This window comes from Gopherus flavomarginatus, chromosome 6 (assembly GCF_025201925.1).
Source record: "Gopherus flavomarginatus isolate rGopFla2 chromosome 6, rGopFla2.mat.asm, whole genome shotgun sequence".
In the NCBI taxonomy this organism is placed as follows: domain Eukaryota; kingdom Metazoa; phylum Chordata; order Testudines; family Testudinidae; genus Gopherus; species Gopherus flavomarginatus.
In genome coordinates this window covers 110209506-110234182 of record NC_066622.1, presented here as the reverse complement: position 1 = coordinate 110234182, position 24677 = coordinate 110209506, and the positions used below count along the sequence as shown (strand labels likewise).

The window sequence follows — 24677 nt, the reverse complement described above, 5'->3', positions numbered from 1 at the left end:
GTGTTTTATTCAAACCCCATTAATTTTCATATTCTTGGACTCTTGGAAAAGGTATGTTTGTTGCAGGTAATTTATTTCAGTTTCTTCTGATCTTCTGTTCTCACCCATTTATTCTACATACTCTTTAGGGGATGGGGAAGGTCGGATTGAAAATCCATCTTGTATCTTTTTTTCCATGATGAAGTGATTATCAGTTCCTCTGATGAGTTTCCATGTGCCTACTTTATTTCATAGTCACATTTGTGTGTGTATGAGAATGTATAGCCTGCTCATTCTGGACACAGATTTAATAAGTGTTTATTACTTTTCACCTCCTCTCTTCTGGGTGATGAGTAGAATCCTTCCCCCCTTGAATTCAGTGACAAAACTCTCATTAACTCTCATAGGGTAAGGATTTCACCCTGGATGTTGCTCCAGTTATTCTAATCCTCAGAGGGTAGTAAATATGATCTGAGCAGAAATGACAGACACCAAGCTTGTGACAAAGAAGGCCATGGATCATAGAGACGTACTGTAAGTAGAAGGAAGGGTTCTATTGACTCAGGTTCTCAACTTCCTGTCTTAGTGAACAGTCCTACTTAAAACTTCAGGCTCCAACGCACAAACAGTTAATGCTGAAGAGACCCTTTTAAAATCCAGAAGCTCTTCTAGGTCTTTGTCTAACATAGGGTCTAGAAGAAATTTTACTATTTAAGGAGAGGGCCATTAAAACCTACCAAATTATTTCTCATCAAGTTCTAGGTTTTTTTACAAACAAGCTGTTGACAAAGGCGTTGCCATATGTTCTCTAAGGCATTGTGGCACAGCTCTGGTGACAGTTAAAGGGAGCCATTGACAACAACCTCTGTCCAAACAGTTCCTTTAAGTTCTAGAGTTAAGCTGCCTTCTTAAGCAAATGTTTTCCCACCTACAGACTAAACACAGAGTTGAGGGCTCTTCGTAAATCCTCCTTTTGAAGGAAGTTCTTTTAAAGCTTCTAGCAACTGTTTTTTTGCTTCTAACAGCAAATGATTTTTCTCCTCCAGTTTCTGGCACATGGTAGCCTTTGTCTACAGGCTCTCCTCCCCATTTTAAAAACTCTGTTCTTACAGAGTAGCCTGAAGTTCTGTGACATACTTTGTGCGCATGTGCCACGCCTGATTTCCCCAGTGTCAGAATTCTTATGTCCTTTTTCCAGCGGGGCCAAAAGAAACTTCCAGGTTTCTATATAACATTTTTGTCTTGGTATTGAACACAAAATTTGAGTCAAAGTTTTTTCATTTACTGCAAGGGAACAAAGAGGATGTGATTCCGGTAAGAATGTACTTTGCCAGTTTTTCCCCTGAATAGGTAATGCTTATGTGAACAGATCTGCAAAGCTACTATATACCAGGCATTATATAATAGATATGCATATGTCTTCAAATGCAGTTTTCAACAGAACTGTTCTAGCATCTCCAAGTATTCTCTAATTAGAAAGAATACTATATAAGTCCCATCTAGTTAGTGATTAACCTTGTCCACTCTGGAGAATAGACAGGTTTTTTTTTCTTACTTGTCAATAGTATTTTTCCAGAGGACATCATCTGTCTGTCTAATACCCTAACACTGCTTCCTATGTGCTTTATAGCCAATTGGCGGTACTAAAGATGCTCATTTGCTGTTGTCCTGCTTCTCCAATGTATCTTGTCAGGGCACTTAGTGATAGCTTGCTGTTCCATAAATAAACATTTATCACTTCAAGGTTGAGTGGGGATCCTTTATTTCTCTAATCAATTTCATTCCAATCAGGTGTCTCATATCTGTGCTTTTAAATATTTTTTTCTACAAATATTATGGCTTTCACACCAGAGAGCCACTAACAGGCACCTGGAGGTAGACTGTTTTAGTGCTCAAACATCTGTGTTCTGTTGGTCACTCATATCTAATCAAGTGTGACAGAAGTGAAAACCCACCTAGGTAGAGAATGACATTGACCATTGGTGAAATATCATTTACAGGTAAGGAAAATTGTGTATTCCCAGAATGGTGTTCCCTAAGAGAGGACTAATGTGTTATTTATTGCCTCATTATGGCTGTTCATAAGATGCCAGTGTATGTTCGCATAATATAGTACTATTCTTGGCCTAAAAGGCAGGCATAGTTCAGATATTTATTATTCCCAGATGTTTGGGTATATAAAACTGGTATCAACAGTGAATTATAAGAATATTGCTAAACATTTTTACTTTAGTCCTTTTACCAACATCATTCTCCTTAGTAGCGAGAAGGAGCATACAATACATACTAAAGAATTTTCACATTAAAGTGAAAGTCATTAATGCCTACAATATATATTAATCTATAGTATATAGTAAAAGCTGTTTTATCTGGCACTTCACCAACCGGAAAGCTCTATAAACCAGCATTTCTGATCTTCATTGAAATGCTGGTTTATAGTCTGGTTGGCACAGGGCCAACGTGGGGGTTGGGCACGGGAGTGGGTGTGGACTGTGGGCTCTGGGATGGAGTTTGTGTGCAGGAGGGGGCCTGGGATACAGGAGGGGGTGCCGGATCTGGGGGCCACTCACCTTGGGTAGCTCCCTGCAAGTGGCAACCTGTCCCGGCTGCTCCTAGGCAGAGGCGTGGCAGGCGGCTCTGCGCACTCTTCCCCTGCCCTGAGTGCTGGCTGCACAGGTCCCATTGGCTGGGAACTGCGGGCAATGGAAGTCGCGGGGGCTGCGCCTGTGGGTGTAGTCAGTGTGCAGAGCTGCCTGCCATGCCTCTGTCCGGGAGCAGGCGGAACAGGTCGCTGCTTGTGGGGAGCTGCCAGAAGTGAGCACCCCCTGGATCTGGCACCCTAAACCTCCTTCTGCGCCCCAACTCACTGCCCCGAGCCCCCACCCACATCCAAACTCTCTCCCAGAGCCTGTGTTCTGCACTCCCCCTCCCACACCCAAACTCCCTCCCCATAGTTAACCAGCATTTTCTACTTAGCAGCACCCTCACTTCCCCCAACATGCTGGATAAAACAACTTCTACTATACCTTCATATTTCTCATCAAAGCTACTCTGATTAAGAAAGTGTTTTCTTAAAAACTGAGCTCTTAAACCATTTCTAATATGAAAAGGATACATTTCCAAAAAATTGATACAATTTGAGAATTTCAGAAATAAATAGAGAAAATGAGGATTTGCACAGACTTATGCATATAAGTATATTGCTGATGGTGCAGTACTAAAGAAGTAGGGATGTTGGATAAAGTTGATATCAACAGCCTAGAGGATTCAAAACTTCTGAAACTTGCATTGCTGGAAGTCTCTAGTGCTATTTCTGAAAAGCTTAAATAGGCTTTTAAACTTTTTTTTAAAATGTCCCACTGAATTCAGTGGAACATAAGTATGTGCCTAAAGTTAAAACATGCTTAAATTATTTGGGGAATTGGAGCCTTAAGTAAAAAAGTTGCCTCATAGCCATAACTAAGGAAAGCAACACTGCTTACCAAGTAAACTTCATTTAATTGGACTTGGTGCAATTATTTTGCTTAAACAAGAGTATTGAGTATTTACTGATAATATGCATAGTGCTCATACTTAAGAATTTGCACAAGGAGTAGGGCAAATAAAGCCCTGATAGTGGACTCTGGAGGGGCCTTCCTTTTCTTTCCTGTTTCCCCTCTCTCCATAATGACAACATTTAGGCATTGCGTACCATCTGGAATAAAAGTAATCTTTGTCTAGCAATATCTGGACAACAGCCACCCAGAAGAAGTAATAGCAATATAGGTAGAAACCAAGGTAACCTCATTATGGAACTACAGGATCCTCTATAGCCAGTGAAACTAATACTTCTAAATGACTATAGTACTTATTTCATCCCTCTTTCCAAAACAGATCTAGGACATTTGCCAGGGAAGTGTCACTCAAAAGAATACCAATTAAATAAAATTAAGTAACCTGTAACTTGCCTGCATCTTTTCTTTTCTTTCCCCATCCCTCCCACTTCTATTTTTTTCTTATTCTCCCCTTGTGCTTATCTGATTCACTCAGTCACAGATAATGGTGGTATTTCTCTTGTCTAGTATTTACTTTGTTACATCCTTGTCTTTGCTGCCTTTCTCTGAAACAGCATTTCCATTCCTATGATTCTTCTCACCTCTTCATCCATTCTGTTGTCCACCATTGCTTGCACACACTCTCCTGTGGTAAGCCTTTCCCCTTTGCTACCCTTCTTAAATTCTGTCAACTTTCCTGCTCCAGTCAATGTTCCTTTCTTTCCTTCCTCTCTCTCCTTCTCCCTGCACGTAATGAGAAAGTACAGGATGTCTCTTTCTGCTCCCCTACTAACTTGTGTGTTTCATATTTACTCTCCACATCACTGGAGCCTTAAGGGTGAATGCTATTGCTAAAGATGAACATGGGGGACTGGGCCATCTTCTTCCTCCTTCCCTTGCCAGCTATTCATTAGCTCCTCGCTGTGGTCAGAAGCACCTGATATGTGGAGCAGAGAAAGCAGTCAGGTGAACAAAAGGAGAGGAGGTAGCATCAGCTTTCTGTGCAGATCTTTGAGTTCCTCTAGAGGCAGCAGACTGCAAGTATCAGTGAGGAAGGTTTCCTCTCTGCCCTAGTAGCTGTTCTGATGTAGAACAGAGTAGCATGGCCTCAGAGGGAAATGTGGGGAAGTTGGCATCACAGTATTTGTTGACTTGAAAGACTCTCTGAGACCAAGCATCACTCTCAGACTGTCTGAGAGTTTCTCCAGCTCTGGCAGTTTTATCCCATGGCTGAATTTGAACTGTTAACACCTGTTTTCGTTTTGAAGCCTCTCCAGGAGGAGGTCATAGGCACAGCTCAGAGACTTGTCAGAAGTATCATTGTATGAAGAGGGTAACAAAAAGGGTAGCCAAAAGGGACATCAAAAATCCTTCATACCAAATGTTGACCACTTTTCAAGTGAGGGTCCTGTAGCTCAGTTAGTGTCTTGTTTTTGCTGTCTGGCAAACTTTGAGAAGTTGGCTCCTTTTAAAAATTATTTTTAAAGAGTCATGTTTTTATGCAGCTGACTTCTCTTAACTATTTAAATAGCTTTCATCAGCTTTTTTTTTTTTTTAAACAAGATCAAGAAACAGAATTGTGGTTGAGCTCTTGAGCTCTGTGTCAGGCGCAAGAATGCTGGTGATGGCAAAATTTGAAAATGAAACTTAATCTGATCAGGTTGGATGACATTTACCCGTAGTGAAGTTAGCGATGCTTTTTTTTATGCAACATGCTACACGCAGTGTTTGGTAGAGAGAATCTAACACAAGGAAATGTATGTTAAGAGCAGACTACAAAAACATAGCACTTTAAAAAGTTATTGTTGACTGTACTTCTTAACAGTTAATACAAAGTTTATACAGTTCACTTTTTAAAAGGATGTTTAAAAGGCATTAGGCCGAAGTATTTACCTACCTTGATTGCTACCTTATGGTGAAAGTCAGTGTACCTGCAGGATTCCAGGTATGAATATAATATGGCTTCTTCCCCCAAGGCTACTGATCCTTGGTCTGATGAGAATGTTGTTTTTAGCATCCGTGACTTGCATCAAACTGTTGTGACTGAAGGTAATAAACCTCTGTTATAGTTATGAAACTCCAAAGCAAATATTCATAAATTATAGCCTAGAAAGCCCCTATGAAGAACAGTAAATATTCTCTTGCATTTGTACAATAACACTTCTTTATACTAGGGTGATGGTCAAGTGTAAACATCTAGCTTGATAAACAAGCTACAACTTTTAGTGATACAACATGCCACTCGTGTAAATTAAATTGTCAACAATTATTAAAAACAAAATAATGTTTTTACTTCAAAATAATTCTGACATTTCTGTTGTCGATGTTATGTAACTTGTTTCACAGAAGTACAAGAAACTTTGATGCAATCTTTAAGGTAAGACCTATAATGCTGCTGTCAAGATAGATCAGGATTTCTGCTCTTTGTAGGCTAGGCAATAGAGCCCTTGATGGAACTATTCTTTTAAACTATTCTATTATGCCAGTGGTCCTGTGGGACCCACAGGATCCCAGTCCTACTGCAGGGCTCTGCTAGGCAATGTCTCTTTTAATTATTTCTGTCATACTGCAAAGAATCTTTGTATTGTGATAAGCAAAAAGATTTTGAACAGATCAGCTCTCCAGAGATACTTTTTTCCCCTTCCTGTGAAAGCTAATTTGAATTACAATTTTTTCTGTATATTTCAGAAGTTTAGAATTAATTCATCTTGTTGTTGTGCAAAGATTTTTCTATGAGAAGTTACCAGTGACATTTATTAACATTAACTGGAATAAAATGCCTAAGCCCCAATGCCTTTAAAATGTGTGCATTTAGTTTAAGGTACTTTTGTCAAAACATCAGTAGATATTTTATTTTTAGAAATGTATTGTCTCATAACTTTTTTTTCTTTGATTTTATTTTCAGGGGGTCTCTCTGAAACATCTTTTGTCTTGGTATGGTAAGCCATTGAAAGACTATGAACTCTGGGCATTATGTCATGAATGCTTGTTTACTCTACAGACTTGCATAGATTATCCAGGTAGTGCCTTCATGACTTCTAAATAGTCTATATGTATATTCACTTGCATAGATTATTGTTGTATATCAGGATTTTTCACTGCATATACCTATTTAAATGTTTCTTCTGCAACTCAAATGAAAACTGAAATTTTAAAATACTGTGATTAACTTCAGTTATAGAGACTCTGATTGAAAAATTTTAGTACACTTCGAATTAAGTTTCATACATTTCATGGGAAGACTATATCTCTTTTTTATTGAACTTTTGGTATGGCTGAGGAAGTGTATAAAGTAAAGAGATTGATTTCCCTGGATGAGAGTCTGTGTGTTACCTTTAACAAGCCCATGGGGACCTCTGCAAGTTCCAGCAGCCTATAGGATTTCATAGTGTTCAGGATCTACACAGAACTGTGTGCTGAGGCTGTTCCCCCAACCATGTCCCCATACCCGAGGATCTGACACGGGGGGGAGGGAGGGAAGGGAATCCTTTCCAAAGCTGGAACTTGAGCATTTAAGGCCTCTTTGTACTGCTGTGCCCTCTAGCATAAAAAGGTGAGGTGGGGGGTGAGGATTTCATGTGTATCCTGAATTTTAGTAGGAATCTTGAACATGATTGGTCCAGCTTACGCTAATGATAAACCTGAAGAAGCTCTAATATAAAGAGAGCTGTTTTTGGTTTGGGTTGGTTTGTTTTTGCTTTCTGTTTGTTTAAAAATTCTGCCTAAGGATATTTGGTTAAATCAGTAGCGAATGAATATAAACAAATCACTACTAAAATACAATAATTTCATAGCATTTTTTAGGATTGTGTTGATTCAGCCATTTTTATCTTTTTATAGTATAAAAATATTACAAAGAAAATTAGCTATAAAAGTAGATTTTTGTGCACTTAAGCTATGCTGCTCTATGTGATTTCAGAACCATGGTGCATGTCCCTAATGTTTGGAAAAACTCCAAATTACTGCATATAATGAGCTAGATTCTAATTTAATATGCCCAACAAACCTCTGCTACTGTGCATATACATGTGTCCAAAGCAGCTGAGTTTCAACATACTGATGCAATCTGAGATCTGAACTTTGTCTAGCATTTGAAAATTAAAAACTGTTTAAATAAATATTAAGGTTGTGACACAAACCAGTAAATGGGAGGATATCCTTTCTAGCATCTTCATTTTGGGTCTTCTGCCTTTCAGCGTGAAACTTTTGAGCTGAATATTGTTCACTTTAGAACCGTTCTGATAAGGGGGTGTGTGTGTGTGTGTGTGTGTGTGTGTGTGTGTACCTCTTCCCCGATATAACGCTGTCCTTGGGAGCCAAAAAATCTTACTGCGTTATTGGTGAAACCGCGTTATATTGAACTTGCTTTGATCCGCCAGAGTACGCAGCCCCGCCCCCCCGGAGCACTGCTTTACCGCGTTATATTCGAATTTGTGTTATATCGGGTCGCGTTATATTGGGGTACAGGTGTATATGTACTCATTATAAAACAGTTTTACTGTTCATTTGCTACTTAAGGAAAAACTCTTTATCTTACTGATTTTTTTTTGAATACCCCCTTCCCAGCACAATCTTAAGAATGATTGATTCATTTTACCCATTCTTGAGTCTTTTTTTTAAAAAATGTGTATTTTTTTAACCTACTTTGTCTTAATTATGGCAGTGAAAGACTGATAAAGTGAGGAATGATGACTGTTTAAATGGCAATAGGAATCTGTCTGGCTTGATTAACTGTTCATTTCCAGACTTTTTAAAAAACAGGGTTTCTGTAATTAAATTCATTTTAACCAAAGCTTGCTTTTTTTCCTTTTCAAATTTGGAAATGTTTTTTAAGTACAGGATCACATTTCAAATTAAGCTTATCAGATGTATGCCAGACAGTACATGAAATCATTATGTGAAAAACTATATAGTAAATAGTACTTGCACAGTGTACTTCATTTTGGTATTAGTATGTCAAATGAGGGAGTTAGGTATGTTAGATTTCTATACATATTATATGCCCCCTCATCAGGTAATCTATTTTGATGTTAACCTGCCTGACTGCCAGAAGTTCAAAAGAGACCATTGACGAGAAACTGCAGGAAATGAAACAATGACACAGATAAGAGCTCTTTGATGAAACAATGGATGGGCTTTTAATGGGGATGAAACTACCTGACTTTCTCCATCCAGGCTAGAATGGTTTACTGTTCCCAAGGGTGAAGCCTGGGATAAAAGTGTATCTAAGGCCATGTCTACACTACTATTTATGTCACTCAGGGGTGTGGTATCGCATCGGTGGCAGTGTGCACAGCACTGTGTCGGCAGGAGAGAGCTCCCGCTGTCATAGTTACCAGCACTTGTTGGAGGTGGTTTAATTTTGTCAACGGGAGAGCTCTCTCCCGTCAGCATAGAGCGACTACGCAAGCGATCTTACAGCGGTGCAGCTGCATCAGTCCAGCTGTGCTGCTCTAAGGTCTCTTGTGTAGACATAGCCTAAATCTCAAAGATCCTAGAAAAGGGAGGTGTTTTGGATAGCTAGAGGAGACGCCGAGGGTGTCAGTGGAAGCTGACAGATTGATAGACATGCATGTGCTGTGAGCAAGCCAGGTTGTTTTCTGCCTGCCAGGAATGGAGTTAGCTGGGCTGAGGGGAATTTACAGTGGTTAATACCCTTGTGGGTTGGCCTCTTGTTGTTTTTTATTCTTTTCTCTATCTGTTTTGTACCTTTGGTGAAAGAATAAATAAAGCTTTGTTTTCAAGACATTGTTTGTGTCACTGCACACGTCACAGGCTTCTGAAGGGAAACTCTTACAGTTGCCAAAACAGAGTTGGGGCTGTGTCAACACAGTGGAGAACCAGCAGGGCTGCAGCCAGAGATCCAATCTGAGTGTTTGGTCTGTGTGGTTCTATCCAAAGTGAGGTGCTGGAAGCCAGACTTGTCATCTAAGGTGTGCACTTGAGAGGCACAGTTTGCCCTGTAACCATGACAGTTACATAGAAGAAGAATAAACTTTTTGTTGGCATGTGTAGGCCCACCTAAATTTGCAGCTTAGGCCTGGTCTACACTACGCGTTTAAACCGAATTTATCAGCGTTAAACTGATTTAACCCTGCACCCGTCCACACAATAAGGCCCTTTATATCAATATAAAGGGCTCTTTAAACCGGTTTCTGTACTCCTCCCCGACGAGAAGAGTAGCGCTGAAATCGGTATCGCCATGTCGGATTAGGTTAGTGTGGCCGCAAATCGACAGTATTGGCCTCCAGGCAGTATCCCACAGTGTACCATTGTGACTGCTCTGGAAAGCAATCTGAACTTGGATGCACTGGCCAGGTAGACAGGAAAAGCCCCGCGAACTTTTGAATTTCATTTCCTGTTTGCCCAGCATGGAGCTCTGATGAGCACGGGTAGCGATGCAGTCCCAAATCCAAAAAGAGCTCCAGCATGGACCATACAGAAGATACTGGATCAGATCGCTGTATGGGGAGAGAAATCTGTTCTATCACAGCTCCGTTACAGAAGATGAAATGACAAGCATTTGAAAATATCTCCAGGCTATGATAGACAGAGGCCACAGCACAGTGCTGTGTGACAAGCGTAATGGAAAGCCAAAGAATCAAATGAACGCTCATGGAGGGAGGGAGGAGGTACTGAGGACTCCAGCTATACCACAGTCCCCGCAGTTTCCGAAAAGCATTTGCATTCTTGGCTGAGCTCCCAATGCCTGTAGGGTCAAACACATTGTCCGGGGTGGTTCAGGGTATATCTCGTCAATTTACCACCCTTCCTCCCCCATGAAAGAAAAGGGAAAAAAATTGTTTCTTGACTTTTTTCAATGTCACCGTATGTCTACTGCATGCTGCTGGTAGATGCAGTGCTGTGGCACTGAATAGCAGCATCCTCTCACCTCCCCTGCCCTGTGGCAGACGGTACAATATGACTGCTATCCATTGTCATCATCAGCCCGTGAGTGCTCCTGGCTGGCCTCGGTGAGGTCGGCCGGGGGCACCTGGGTAAAAATAGGAATGACTCCCGGTCATTCCTGGCAGATGGTACAGAACAGCTGGTAACCGTCTTCATCATAGCAACTGGGGGCTGAGCTCCATCAGCCCCCCACCCCTTTCATGTCTAAAGAAAAGATTCTGTACTGCCTGGACTATCATAGCAGCTGGAGGCTTCCTCCCCCTCATTTTATCTCACTAAAAACTCAGTGTTTCTTATTTCTGCATTCTTTGTTACTTCATCACACAAATGGGGGGACACTGCAATGGTAACCCAGGAGGGTTGGGGGAGGAGGGAAGCAACGGGTGGGGTTGTTGCAGGGGCACCCCTTAGAATGGCATACAGCTCATCATTTCTGCGGGATCTGACACGGAGCAGCTGTGCTCTCTGGTTCTCTGGTACACTGGTTCTCTAGTACACTTGCCCCATATTCTAGGCAGGACTGACTCTATTTTTAGATAAAACATAAAGGAGGAAATGACCCGGGGAGTCATGCCCATTTTTGTCTTTGCGCCCCCGGCTGACCTCAGCGAAGGCCAGCCAGGAGCACCCATGACAGCAGCAGATGGTACGGAACGACTGATAATTGTCATCTCATCGCCAATTTACAATGGCACGGCAGGCGGTACAATAGGGATGGTAACCGTCGCTGCTACCTTGCAAAGGCAAATGAATGGTGCTGTGTAGCACTGCAGTACCGCGTCTGTCAGCAGCATCCAGTACACATACGATGACAATGACAAAAGGCAAAACGGGCTCCCTGGTTGTCATGCTATGGCATCTGCCAAGGCAATCCAGGGAAAAAGGACGCGAAATGATTGTCTGCCGTTGCTTTCACGGAGGAAGGATTGAGTGACAACATTTACCCAGAATCACCCGCAACACCGTTTTTGCACCATCATGCATTGTGATCTCAACCCAGAATTCCAATGGGTGGGGGAGACTGCGAGAACTATGGGATAGCTACGGGATAGCTACCCACAGTGCAATGCTCCAGAAATCAACGCTAGCCTCGATACATGGACGCACACCACCGAATTATTGTGCTTTGTGTGGCTGCATGCACTCGACTTTATACAATCTGTTTTACGAAACCAGTTTATGTAAAATCGGAATAATCCTGTAGTGTAGACATACCCTTAGTTGCTTAACTGACTTAGTCCTAAAGTGCAGTGGAAGAAAGCTGTGTTGCTGGTTGAAAATAAATGCTAGGTCATGGGTGTTCGCAATTATTAAAATACATACCTTAGAACTTACCATGTAAATAGCCTAAGGCCATGATCCCGCAAGGTACTTCACGTTTGTAGACCCCCATTGACTGCAGTGGAGACTTGCATGGGGGTGGGGCGGCCCACACAGCAGCTTGCAGGATTGGGTCCAGAGTTAATAAAAAGATGTACCTCTGGACCACTGTGATAAAATAAATAGCATATGTGTAAAGTACTATATGTGGTTGTGACACCAAAGTGTTAAAGTCTGTGTTGTAATTCAGACAAGGAAAGAGTGAATTTGCACATGCAGCTGGAAAAGGGCACTACCAACCTGAAAATCACATTTCCATATGAAAATGTTGAACCAGTAACCCTTAAGGCTACTATAACTGAAAAAAATTACAACAAAAAGTTAGTGTGTTTTTCCTCTGTGTTTACTTTGACAGCACATTCAGTATAATCGACTTCACTGGTTTTTTGGTCAGTTTCACTTCTTGTCTCTTGCATGAAAGCGATTATATCACTTACATACTGCTCTAGGGCAGCTTGTATGGCTCTTCCTGTAGTCCTGCAAGAAGGTGTTTAGCACCAGAGCAGAAGTCAATCTGAAACAAAAGAGACTGCAGGCAGCTGTGTTCATAGGGAGCGAGAGCAATAGTGAACTGAGTTTGTTTGATAGGGACCTTCTTGAGTTTATCCAAAAGACTGTTCTAAACATACGTGATTCTGCTGTGTTACTAATACAGTAAAAGTTGTGTTTTCTGGCACTTTATAAACAGGAAAACTCTAGAAACTACCATTTCAAGGTACTAGATCTGGGTGGTGCTCACCTCGGTGGCTCCCCACAAGCAGCAACATGTCCCTGCCACTCCTAGGCGGAGGCATGGGCAGGCAGCTTTGCATACTGCCTCTGCCCCAGGCACCACCTCCGCAGCTCCCATAGGCTGCGGTCCCTGGTCAATGGGAGCTGCACAGCCAGTGGGCGGGACAGGGCAGTGCACACAGCCGCCTGGCTGTGCCTCTGCTTAGAAGCAGCAGGGACATGTTGCCGCTTGCAGGGAGCTGCCCGAGGTCAGTGCTGCCTGGATCTGGCACCCCAAAACCTCTCTGCACCCCAGCCTCCTGCCCCGAGCTCCTTCCCACATCCAAACTCCCTCCCTGAGCCCCCTTAGTTATCTGGAATTTTTGCCTAGCCGGCAACCCCCATTCCTCCAACATGCTGGATAGCATGTCTTTTACTGTACTTAATATACAGATATAGATATAAAGTTAATGACACACTGTATACAGGATACTCCTGTTATAAAATTGATTTTTAATTATTTTTTTAAATATCAGTATCCCTTTTAATTTTAATGCTTCCTGCCTTTCCCAATGCTGTCCTATGTGTAGGCTGCCCTTCTTGAGCATATTTATAAAGACATCTTTTCCTCCTTCTGAATCATTCTCAAACCCACTTTCCAAATAATTAGCTAACTAAGAATTTTTGAGGTAGCTCAAGTGCATTTAAAACACCTTCTAAATGTATGTATTTTGAATCTTACCCACACTGCATTCTAGTACTATGGATCCCTACATGCACACTGAGTCCTTTATTGGGACTTTGATTATTTCCTATCCTCTTATCCTTTATATATTGTTTCTGGGCTTTGGCCCAGATCTTATGACTGGATACATGCAGGAAGTTCCTTCCACTCTTGCAGTGAGGCTCCAGGGTTGCCGTGCATGGATCCAGTTGGAGGTTCAGGGTCTTAAAATCTAGACTCGTTGGGGCAAGGACAACATCTTATTTGTTTGTAAAGCACCTAAAACAATGAGGTCCTAGTCCTGATGGTGCTTCTGGGCACTGCCTCAGTTGATATAATAAGTAATGCCCCCCCCGCACCTGCCACTCCAGGAAAGCATCCCTCTTCAGAACAGTACCAAAGAATTTGATTTATATCTTATTGAAGACAATGGGACTTAAGCATGTACTTACAGTTAGGCACAGTTTAAGTGCTCTTCTGAATTGTGGCCAATAACTTTTAATTTCCTCGCTGTTCTTCTTAACCTGCTCTTCATGGATTTGTTGTTAACTAAAGAAGGACTTTTTCACCATTTTCTCAGAACATATTCGAACTTCTCTCTCTTTTTTTTAGAATTTATATAATGTAAAATTATTACTCTAATACTTTTTTCATAGGAAAAGGGTTTATTTGATGCTTGCCCACTGAGAAAGAACCACATTAATCAGATGGCTTATCATATCAAAGCGCATTAAGTCAGTCTGTGCTTTTAAGATATCTAATGGAGAGAGTCTTACTCATCTGTTTTGCATGGTTGAATTTTTATAAAATGATCTTACATTCTTAATGTTAAATACAGGAAAATTAGTTTCTTGAGATTTCACGTCAGTTAAAATATTTATACAACTCAAGTATTTTCTTAAACAGAGTAGGGCTGAGGGTCTGAGCCAGCAAATGCTTATGCAAGTGAGGATCTTCTTCAGTGAGCCTACTTAGGTAAGTAAAGCTACTTGTGCACAAGTGTTTGCAGGATTGGGCTCTGAATATTAAAATTCCCAGAGGGTCCTGCATCTGGCTTGCTGCCAAACATGTCAAGGTGTCAACCCCACTCTGAACTTTAGGGTACAGATATGGGGACCTGCATGAGATAACCCCTAAGCTTATTAACCAGCTTTTATCTAGTAGCTGCCACCACCAAATAGTTTAAACAAACGTTTATGGGAGAATTATTTGGAAACTCTGTCTTCCACCCAAATATTTCCCGTCTTTATCCCCCTTTTCCTGGCAAGATTGAGACTGATTCACCTCCCACCAACTGCTGGTGAGCCCAGATCCAAAATACCCTTGGATTTTAAAACAAGGAAAAATCAATTAGGTTCTTGAAAGAAGATTTTTAATTAAAGAAAAAGGGTGAAAGGAATACCTCTGTAAGATTAGTATGCAAGCTACTCTCACAGACAACAGATTCAAAACACAGAGGATGTTCCTCTGGGCAAAACCTTAGTTACACAGAGAAACCCTATTTGATTCTCCCTCTATGCAAAAACAAAGTCACAAAAGAAAATAAACATAATCTAATACATTCCGTCTCTAAACACTTGCTACTTTTAAGAAATGTTAGATGGCTGATTCCTGGATTCTTCACTCCAGCACAAAACTTTTATGAACAGACAAAAGACTGATTTCCCTCCTCCCTCTTTGAAAACATCTTGTCCCTGCATTGGTTCCTCTGGCCAGGTATCAGCTTCTTAACCCTTTACAGGTAAAAGAGGAATTAACCCTTAACTGTATGTTTATGACACATGCCTTCAATTCCTTTCCAGATAATGGCCCTTCTAGCTCTGTGTTCTATCTCCTTGACGATATTCCCTCTGCAATTATGGTCAGCAGTCCCAGTTAATTTCACTTTAGAAGGACCTTAGCTGAGCGTTTCTTACATTTAATCTCCATGGTATTGTCACTTCAAGGTTTGGAAGAAAAAAATTCTCTTAGGTTAGTAATTTCATACCTTCATGTTTACCTTGTGAGGAGACTAGGGCAGATCCAGCCAGAGCTGCTGCTTTTGTTCTCATCTGACATCACTCTTCTGCACTACATGAAAAGAGACGTTACATAAAGTATTGTGATGTTATTACGAAGTCCTTTCTATTCCTAAAGGTCCAACTTTGTCTTTCTTGCTTGTTTTTATTCTGCAGTAATAGGACATCTTTACCTGCAGGTCTGGGTAATTTTATCTTCTTAATTTTTATTAGCCAGTTTGTGTCTCAACTTTAGTTTTTATTTAACTATATCACACACAAACTTAATTGGTTACATGATTCATGAGACTGTTAATATTAAATATTTTTCAAACAAATTCAGTCATAATTATTCATGTTAGAATTCATTCTTCAAAGGATGCACTTTGATATAGCTATGATTCTCTTGTAACCTATTTTGCAGTGTTTTTATGTTTGGATTGTGTGCTGATTGACTGCCATGGAAATGTTCTCTTTGCTGCTCCAAAAGATGAAGGTAAAATAATAATAAAAGCAATGTTTCCTCCTTGTTGTGGAAGTGAGGAAAGCAAATATGTTACCTCTTTGGTTTTGGTTTCTCTTCTCTTTTTTCAGGATGTTATGATACATTTTATCTGGCTCCTGAAATTGAAGAAATGGATTTTGTTACTGAGAAGGTAATGTCATATGATTTGAGGCATGTCTGTGAGTCTCTTACATGTGAGTAGTTATTCATTTTATTTAGGGGGGGGAAAGACTGCTGCATACTTCTGCTGTTCAGTGAGGCTTGAGGCGGAAGGCTAAATATTTTCAAGATTCAATGAGTACATCTATCATCCATCAAATGTTTGATGTTGCTCTCATGAATAAATAGTTGCTTCTTATGAAGCACTTCTCATTTTTCCCAAGTATTGAAGTGTGAACCCAAAAATCTATTTTCAAAAGCACTTTCATAAAGTTTGATTTCTTTTAATCCATTTACAATGGAAATGGCACTGGAGGCTACAGCATTCTGAATTATTCATTTGATGCAGAAACAAGCACTTCAAAGCTTGGGCTTCAGCCTAGAGTCTCTATGCGAGTAATCTACTGGCAGAACTGTGCTGGTATAATTATACTGCTCTGCTTACACTGGTATAACTCTGCATATGGACATTTACTCTAGAATAAGTGTCCAGGTGGGGAGTTATATCAGTACAATGACAGTAGTATAATTATACCAGTATAGTTCTGTGGATAAATTTCTCCATATAAAGAAGTCCTAAGGAACTCTCAACCCAAAGATGATGATAGTAATGAAGAGCACTATGAGTGCTACTTATTATCTTCATAATAGTTGGAAACAACTAAGTACTGTATTTTCTGAGAGATTGGTCATCATCTTGTGTCCTTCCACCACAATCATAAGTTCATCCAATGTTGGGCACAATATATGGCTTGGTCTGTACCCCTGGCGAGATCTTTGATGGTGTGCAGTTCCTCTAGGAGCCAGCAGACGAATAGATGTTCCACGGTTTATTTTTCTCTTCCGTCACATGTTTTCTGGGTTACTGGAATAGCCTCACTTCCCCATATTGACTTTTGACCCACCAGTTCTTGTTCGGATGCTTTGATAAACAAAATGGGGGGATAGCTCCTTTGATGGACACACAAGCCAGCCAGTTAGCTGTAAAATTCCTTTTGGTAGCTGTTCTTTACTTGCTTTACCTGTAAAGGGTTAAAAAGTCCCCCAGGTAAAGGGGGGAAAAGAGTGAACACCTGACCAAAAAGAGCCAATGGGAAGATAGAACTTTTTAAAATGGGGAAGGAAACTTTCCCTTTGTCTGTTGTTCTCTGGGCTGGAGGGACAGAGCAGCCATGCTATAAGCAGCTTTAAGCCAGGTATGATCATAAATCATTAGATCATGCCTAGAACTACTTATCTGAACTCCAAATGTGTAAGTAGATCAGAATGTTTAGCTAAACGTGATCAGGTTTATGTCTGTTTATTTTTTAAGACTTGTGGATCTCCCCTGTGCTAACCCCAGATGCTTTTTGTTTGCTTGTAACCTTTAAGCTGAACCCCCAAGAAAACTGTTTTGGGTGCTAAAATTTTGTAATTTGTTTATTTTAAGACCTAGCAAAAAGCCTGAGTTCCAAATGTATTTTTACCCTTTTTGTTTTTAATAAAATTTACCATTTTTAAGAACAGGGTTGCATTTTTGGTGTCCTAAAAAGTTTGTGCATATTGTTTGATTAGCTGATAGCCACAGCTAATTTAATTTGTTTTCTTTCCCAGCTCTTCCACCATGGGGCGGCGGTGAAAGGGCTTGAAGGTACCCCACAGGGAGAAATTCCCAAGTGCTCCTTCCTGGGTTCAAAGTGGGTTTTTTGCATTTGGGTAGTGGCAGCGTTTACCAAGCCAAGGTCAGAGAAAAGCTATAACCTTGAGAGTTTAATACAAGTCTGGAGTGGCATGTATTAATTTTTAGAATCCTTGCAGGCCCCACCCTTAAATTCTGCACTTGGAGTGACAGAGTGGGGATTCAGCCTTGACAGAGGCGATTTAAACATCTCCAAGTTGACCAATCCTTTTCCACGCCCGTGGGAAGGTGTTTAGCAAGATTGATGTGCATTTTGACATCCTTCATGAGTATTTTGAGCCCTGTACACTACCTTTCCAGTCATGTTGCTGTCAGTGATTTTGTTTTATAAGCAGTTCTGTTGCAGCTAGGAAGTTTTTTCCATGACTTCAGGTGGATAACTGCTGCATAGTGGCCCTACAGCAGAAGTCCAGTATCTTCAGCCTGACAATTGTGCCATTTTGATTGTTACCACTCTCTTAATATCTGATGGAGTGATTGTGGCAAGCACATAAAGGCTGTTCGTGTTTGTTGGTTTTAGACTCCTGTGATGTAGTGGCAGCTTGTGACGCTCTATACCTCGGGGGAACACCCTACATCCCCATGTTCATACTTGTAAAATGATTGTGTAGTATCCAGTGCAAAGTTTGTCATGTCGGGTGTCTTTGGAAGGCTGATGCACTGAGCATTGTTGTTACAGTAATGTTATAGGTTATAATTTCATGTGTGTAGTTATGAGGCTGTAAATGTATCCTCGGGGCTTAAAATAAGTCCAGTCAAAAACCCAGCCCAGTCTCACAGGAACAAAGGACACTGACCTAGTCAGCAACAAAAGAATCTGTTGGATTTTTGAGTGAGTCACCCTTCTTCCTTTGGCCAGTTTGGGACTGCGATGAGGTAATGCTCACCTGACTCTGAAGAGTGAGGGGGGCAAAGCCAAGAGGGAAGAAAGAACATGATAAAAGGGAGAGACATTTGCCATGCTCTCTCTCTCTCTTCCACCTGCATCTACAGACACCACCACACCAAGCGTCTGAAGCGCTGATCAAAAGGGAGAAGCTGGCTGAAGGGCAACCAGCCAGCCTGTGGTGAGAAGCATCTACGTTTGTAAGGGCATTGAAAGTGTTAAGATCAGCTTAGAACGCTCTTTGCTTTTATTTCATTTGACCAGATCAAACTTCTTATGCTTTGACTTATAATCACTTAAAATCTATTTTTATAGTTAATAAATTTGTTTGTTTGTTCTACCTGAAGCAGTTCATTTGGTTTGAAGCGAGTCAAAGACTCTCCTTGGGAAAACAAGCCTGGTACATATCAATTTCTTTGTTAAATTGATTAACTCATATAAGCTTGCAGCATCCAGTGGGTACAACTGGACTCTGCAAGATGGAGGTTCCTAGGGTTGTGTGTGGGACTGGAGATATCAGCTAGTGTCATTCGGTTGCACAGTCTAAGAAGCAGCTTAAAGGCTAGAGGCTGTGTGTGGACAGCCCAGGAGTGGCGGTTCTCACAGCAGATCAGGGTAAGGCTGGCTCCCAGAGTCAAGGATTGGAGTGACCTAGAAGATCACCGGTATGGATAACACCACAGGGGAACTTCACACAGCTGTTATTCAACACAGGGTCCAGCTTCTTTGTATGAACCAATCTTTCCTACACCAGACATGCATATTTGGCCATCGATGGCCAAAGTGCAAGTGCAGTGGCTGTTAGTGTTGGGTTGGTTCCCCATTTTTAACTTCTAAACTTCCTGTGTAAGTTGTTCTAGATCAGTGGTTCCCAAACGGGGGTTCATGAACCCCTGGGGGTTTGCAAAATGTTACAGGGGGTTCTCAGGGGAAAAAATCTCTAATGGCAGACAGAGCTGTCCCTAGGGACCCCAGGCAGCAGGATGGGGCCAGCAGCTCGGAGCCCCTGGACTTCCAAGAGCTACGCAGATCAAAGCAAGCATATCTATCACACTGAGGAGATTTAAACTTCAAGACTCCTTATAAGAAATGGAAAAGAAGGTGAATATTTTCTGCTGTTTTTAAAATTAAATAGGCAGCTAGTATTGTTTTTAAAATTATTTTAAAGAACAATTTAAGCTTTGTTGTAACATGCATTGTTTGCCAGGACTGCTTAAAACCTGAATGCTTATGTAGGAGGAACTCTGAGTTGGCTTCTTAAATACCTTAATGCTCTTTCACATCTGATAGTCCTTGATGAAACGTAGGAGCCTTGTCTTATAACAGGCTTATTCAAAGTAATACAAGCTCCGAAAGTGAGATCTTGGAAGAGTATTGCTGTTTTCATAATGTAATAAAAATACAGTAATGATAATAATAATAAATAGTGTGTAATAAGCATGTCATAAAATCAACTTCTATATTTCCAAGATCACTGCTTTTATAACTTATACTCAGGTAAAGGAGAAAATCCCTGGAAATATTCATTTTTAGGAGGGGGTTCGTGAGACTTGTCATTTTAGTGATAGGGGTTCACAGGTTGTTAAAGTTTGGGAACCATTGTTCTAGGTGCTAACTTTGCATTTTGTCTTTTCCATGTGTACCTTAAAAGAGAGAGTGTGGTCTAGCATTATTCCAAGATAGACAAGATTCTAGCAATGGGCAAGTGATACCCAATTCCAGATGATGATAACTTTTCCATTGGCCTCACAATTGTGATGATGGAAAAGTCACTTGCTTTTTAGCTGGGTTAGCAAGCAATTGGTTCTTCTTGTGATAAACTGAGAGCCTAGATAGCACCAATATTAACATAGGTTCGATCTGGGCCAAATCCTTGGCCTGAGCAGCAAAGCATAGGTCATTGACATAGATAAAACTTCTTGTGCTGAGATGGATTGGTTGATCATTGATGCAGATGTTGAAAAGTATTGGCGAGAGTACTTCCCTTGTGGTACAGCATTTGGTACCACATGCCTTGTGATATGCCTGTTTTTTGTTGCCACCATTGGCTCCACTTCCCACATAGTTTGACATACAATCTGTACTAAAAACAACATTTTTATCAGTCATCATGAGGTGATGATCTTTCATCATGTTATTTATTTTAGTGAGGAGGCTACAATGATTCACTGTGTCATATGCTGCTGATAGGTCGGCAACATTGATGTTGGAACTATTTTTATAGTGGGAGTGCTCAAAGTCATTGAACAAAACTGTAAACCTGTATATCACAGAAACCACTTCAAGTCAGGGGGTGTTACTGCACTTCCAGCACCCCTAGTTCCAACACGGCCCATTTTCAAAGCCGTCTTTAATATATTGAGTGATGTCCAGCACTTGATTGGTGCATGACTTGCCTGGGTGGAATTCAGCTTGCTCTGGAATTAGGTGCTTTTCAACAAGTCATGATAGATGGTTTACAATTAGTTGCTCGTATGGTTTGTAGAAATGACTTAGTAGTGATACAGGCCTAAAGTTCTTCAGCTCCATTGCATTCTTTCAGGAATGCCACAATACGTGCTTGTCACCAGATCTTGGGTACTTAATATGAGGCTGAGCATGTGCTAAACAACTTGATTAACTAGTTCTTTGCTGCTGGTCTGAAGTGTTTGGTTTGTTCTGTACAGATGTCACCTAGATTGGTGGCTTTGCCATTCTTGAGGGCATTAATTCTGGAGATTAATTCACTCATGTGCCCTAAAATTATAATTGTATTATCACCTTATGTTCTTGCCACTCAAACCACATCTTGGATTGTTTGTTTGGCAATCTGTAATTCTCTGGGAGTTGATGTGTATGAACTGGTCTGCAATTACATTGTAGTGCTGTTCTGCTTCCTTTGATCATTAGTTATTCATGCTTTCTTGCTGCTTTGGGTCATGTTCACACACTCTGTGAGATTCTGCCATGACTTTTGCTTTTCATCCTTTAGTACAGAGACCAGTTCTTTGTTAGCTGTGATGATATCCTCAGCAAATGAGTCGGCTTCAAACTTCTGTTTATATTTTGTATACCGATCCAATAACTCAGATATTAATCCTGGCACATAATTTGTAATGCAGTCTTGTAGAATATGTTTCCTTGAGACAGTATGCACCACACTGACAAACTGATGAGAATTTTCTGGTATTGGGGTCTATCTTTCTAACAGTGGCATTGAAGTAGTTGGTGAAGACCTTCTATTCAGCTTTCTTTAAGTTAAAGCTGTGCTGGAATGGTACTGAGTTAGGTGTTATGGCTACATTGATCTGGATGGTGATAGGCTGGTGTTGTGAATGTGGAACCAGACCCATATTAAGTTTGTTACACAAACCAGCTATGTTGTTGCATGATAAATACCAGATTAGGGAGGTGTCCCCATTTCCATTATCTGCTGTTGAAAGAACTGGAAGGCGTGGAGTCATGAATTAAGTTCAAATTGAGTGCATCTGCCCACAGTTCAACTAATTCACTATTTTATCAGTTACACTATAGCCCTGTTTAACTCTGTGATTGTTGATCACTGATGATCACCCATGTTTTGTAATGTTTGAGGTGACATGGGCTAGCAACCATGAATTGTTTGCATGGCAGTTTGTAACCAGACATGATGGAAATGCCACCACTGTCTACAATCAGGACATCAATGTCATTGGTGAGGCAGGTAAATAAGTAGCACTGTGGTATTCTTCTGTGAGGTAAGTAAGTAAATGGGGGTAGATGTAAGAAACAGACTACACATAAGAAGTCAGTGGCAAGACTCCCACTCCCAGTCCCATGCACTTCAGATTATGACCTATTGTTTTAACGTGCTGATCTACTCTGAAAAGTGATTGTAAAAATAGCACAGTGGATTTGTTTTATTGTTTTCAATAATATCTGTAATCCATGAGCTCAGATAACAAGTGAGGTGTGTGTTTGTAACTGTAATACTGCACACTCTTACCTGGCTCTGAGAATCAAAATTACTTTCTTCTATATTATGGATCAACAGTAATAAAAGGTGATGCAGTTCAAATTATGCTTTCACTGACACCTGTGCAAACCCATTGCTTTCAATTCTGATGTGCAAGGTGGCATAGAATCTGCAGTTCGTACTGTTTTGTCTCTACCATTCTAAGAGATGTAAAATACATAATTTTATCATTAGTCAGCATACATGACTGATACCCAACAAATCTTTTCTGTGTGTATAAGAAAATGCGCACTTTTCGGAATAGACCCACACTCTGAGGATGAAAAATTGATGCCTCGCAATCTAAAGGAAAATCTGGTTTTCAAATCTACTTCAAGCCAATTTTGACTTGCTGTGGATTTGGCTGTGAGTAGAAAATGGCAGTTTTAGCATAAACTGGAAATTTTAAGCATCCCAAGACCTGCAATCTTCTTATTGATTTTTAGATTGTTTGAAATTAACTATGTAATGTGTATAAAAGTTTTAAAAATTGGAGAGCAATCAGCATGTCTAACAAACTCCAGATTGTGATGGTGTTTTCTCAGTATTCACGCAGCTATTTCACTGATAGAATTTTAGGGCGCATTATCATTTCCCACCTTGTTTGTTGATCACAGAAAACCTCTCTTTAGGGAACTGGAAAATGCAACCCCTGCAATCTCAAATGCAGGGGGGCTTTGTTTGAACGGGTGAAGGAAAAAAGGATAGTGACTCCTTTATAGGTCCTCCCTTTCCTCAGGAGCTGGGGGCAGAGGGTACAGCTGGGGTGAGGGAGGCATCACCTGAGCATGAGAGAGAACCGGTGGGTCCTGTGCATGTGTGGGAGGGAACATAAACTCTGTCCCTCCAGCCTGAGCCCTCTTTTATGAGTGAAGTGGAGGATGTCTATCAGCTTTGGTATGTGTATGTAATATAACAGATGCTTATCACCTTGATATCTGTGTTCCTAGCCTTATTATAAGAGTAGCTTCTTGACATATTCCCTTGAGGATACTGATTTTCCCCCGTTCAGTACATTTCCTTATTTCAGCAGCTAGCTTAAAAAAAATATCTAAAAGGACAATGCTTTCTTCATCCATGAATCCTTGGCATGACTGTGTTTTTGTAAATAATCTATACTACTTTTGTAACTTGCTTCTTTTTTTAGACTATTTCCAGGAACTTCTGCTCTAGAGAGAAGGCTTGTTGTTTTCCTTTAGGTCCAGTATCCCGGAATCTTAAGGATGTTGATTTTTCTCTGTGCTTATAGTTAAGTCATCCTGGAAGTAGATAAACTCTCTGTTAGAACAGTTCAGGACAAAATGGAAACATTTTCTCTGTGCTATAAAATTCTGCTGCATTAGTATTGCCAGAGTTCTAACAACACTGGCAAGGTAGGTATATTCTGCTAAGTGAGCAGAATTTGTCTCTCTGTTTTAAAATATGAACATACTTTAACCAAAAATGAAAATCATTTTAGGTCTTTTTAAGGTTCCTCACTGTGGCAACTTCAAGTGGTCTAACTGCAGTAAGCACAATTCCTAGAACAAATTTTCAGTACTTAGTTTTTCTAATTAAATCTATCATCTCTCTAAACGTAGGATTCATAATGGAAGGCTGTAATAGTTTCTGACAATCAGCTTGTTGATTAAGTAAGTAAGCCTGTTCTTAAGTAAGTTGCTACTGGCAGGGTTTTGGGGCAGGATCCCAAAGCCTGCAATTACTTTAGAATTATTTTTATATGAAAGACCTGCTACAAAATAATGAGAACATTTTGGTTTTTTCGCCCCTAAATCCTCTTGCATATATTAAGAGGAAAATAAGGAGTGTTGACCCTGGCTTGAAAACCAGCTGCTATTCTCATGCATAAAAGCTACTTTCTGCAATATGCTGGGGTGTACAACAGCATATTTGAGGGTAGGATGCAGTCAGTTCTTTGGAAGTTCATGTTTCTTTACAGCTTTCCTTGCCTTTACATTATATATTTGCTTTTTCAACAGGTCTGTATTTACTGTGTTGCTGCAATTTTGTGGACAGCAGCCAAATACAATTATCCACCTGATCACAAACTAGTGTTGCCAAGGAAACTAAAGACCCTTCTTCTGGATATGGCAAAAAGAAACTCTGAAGAAAGGCCTTCTATAACTGATGCAATTAAGGTGACTTGATGAACCTGTTTGATAATATTAAGTGTTCAGTCATAGCTAGAAACCTATTTAATAATGAATTTGAATATCAAAATATTAATTAATTTTTGGTTATGG

General features: G+C 40.5%; 1 protein-coding gene across 1 annotated transcript in view; it reads left to right on the top strand.

The window, feature by feature from the left end:
• Positions 1–24677, top strand: part of KNDC1 (kinase non-catalytic C-lobe domain containing 1) — a 103392-nt gene that overhangs the window by 38105 nt on the left and 40610 nt on the right. The window contains exons 7-10 of the mRNA XM_050959785.1: positions 6418–6532; positions 15658–15729; positions 15828–15889; positions 24414–24572. Coding sequence (XP_050815742.1) covers positions 6418–6532; positions 15658–15729; positions 15828–15889; positions 24414–24572 — 408 coding nt within the window. The remainder of the gene's footprint in view (positions 1–6417; positions 6533–15657; positions 15730–15827; positions 15890–24413; positions 24573–24677) is intronic.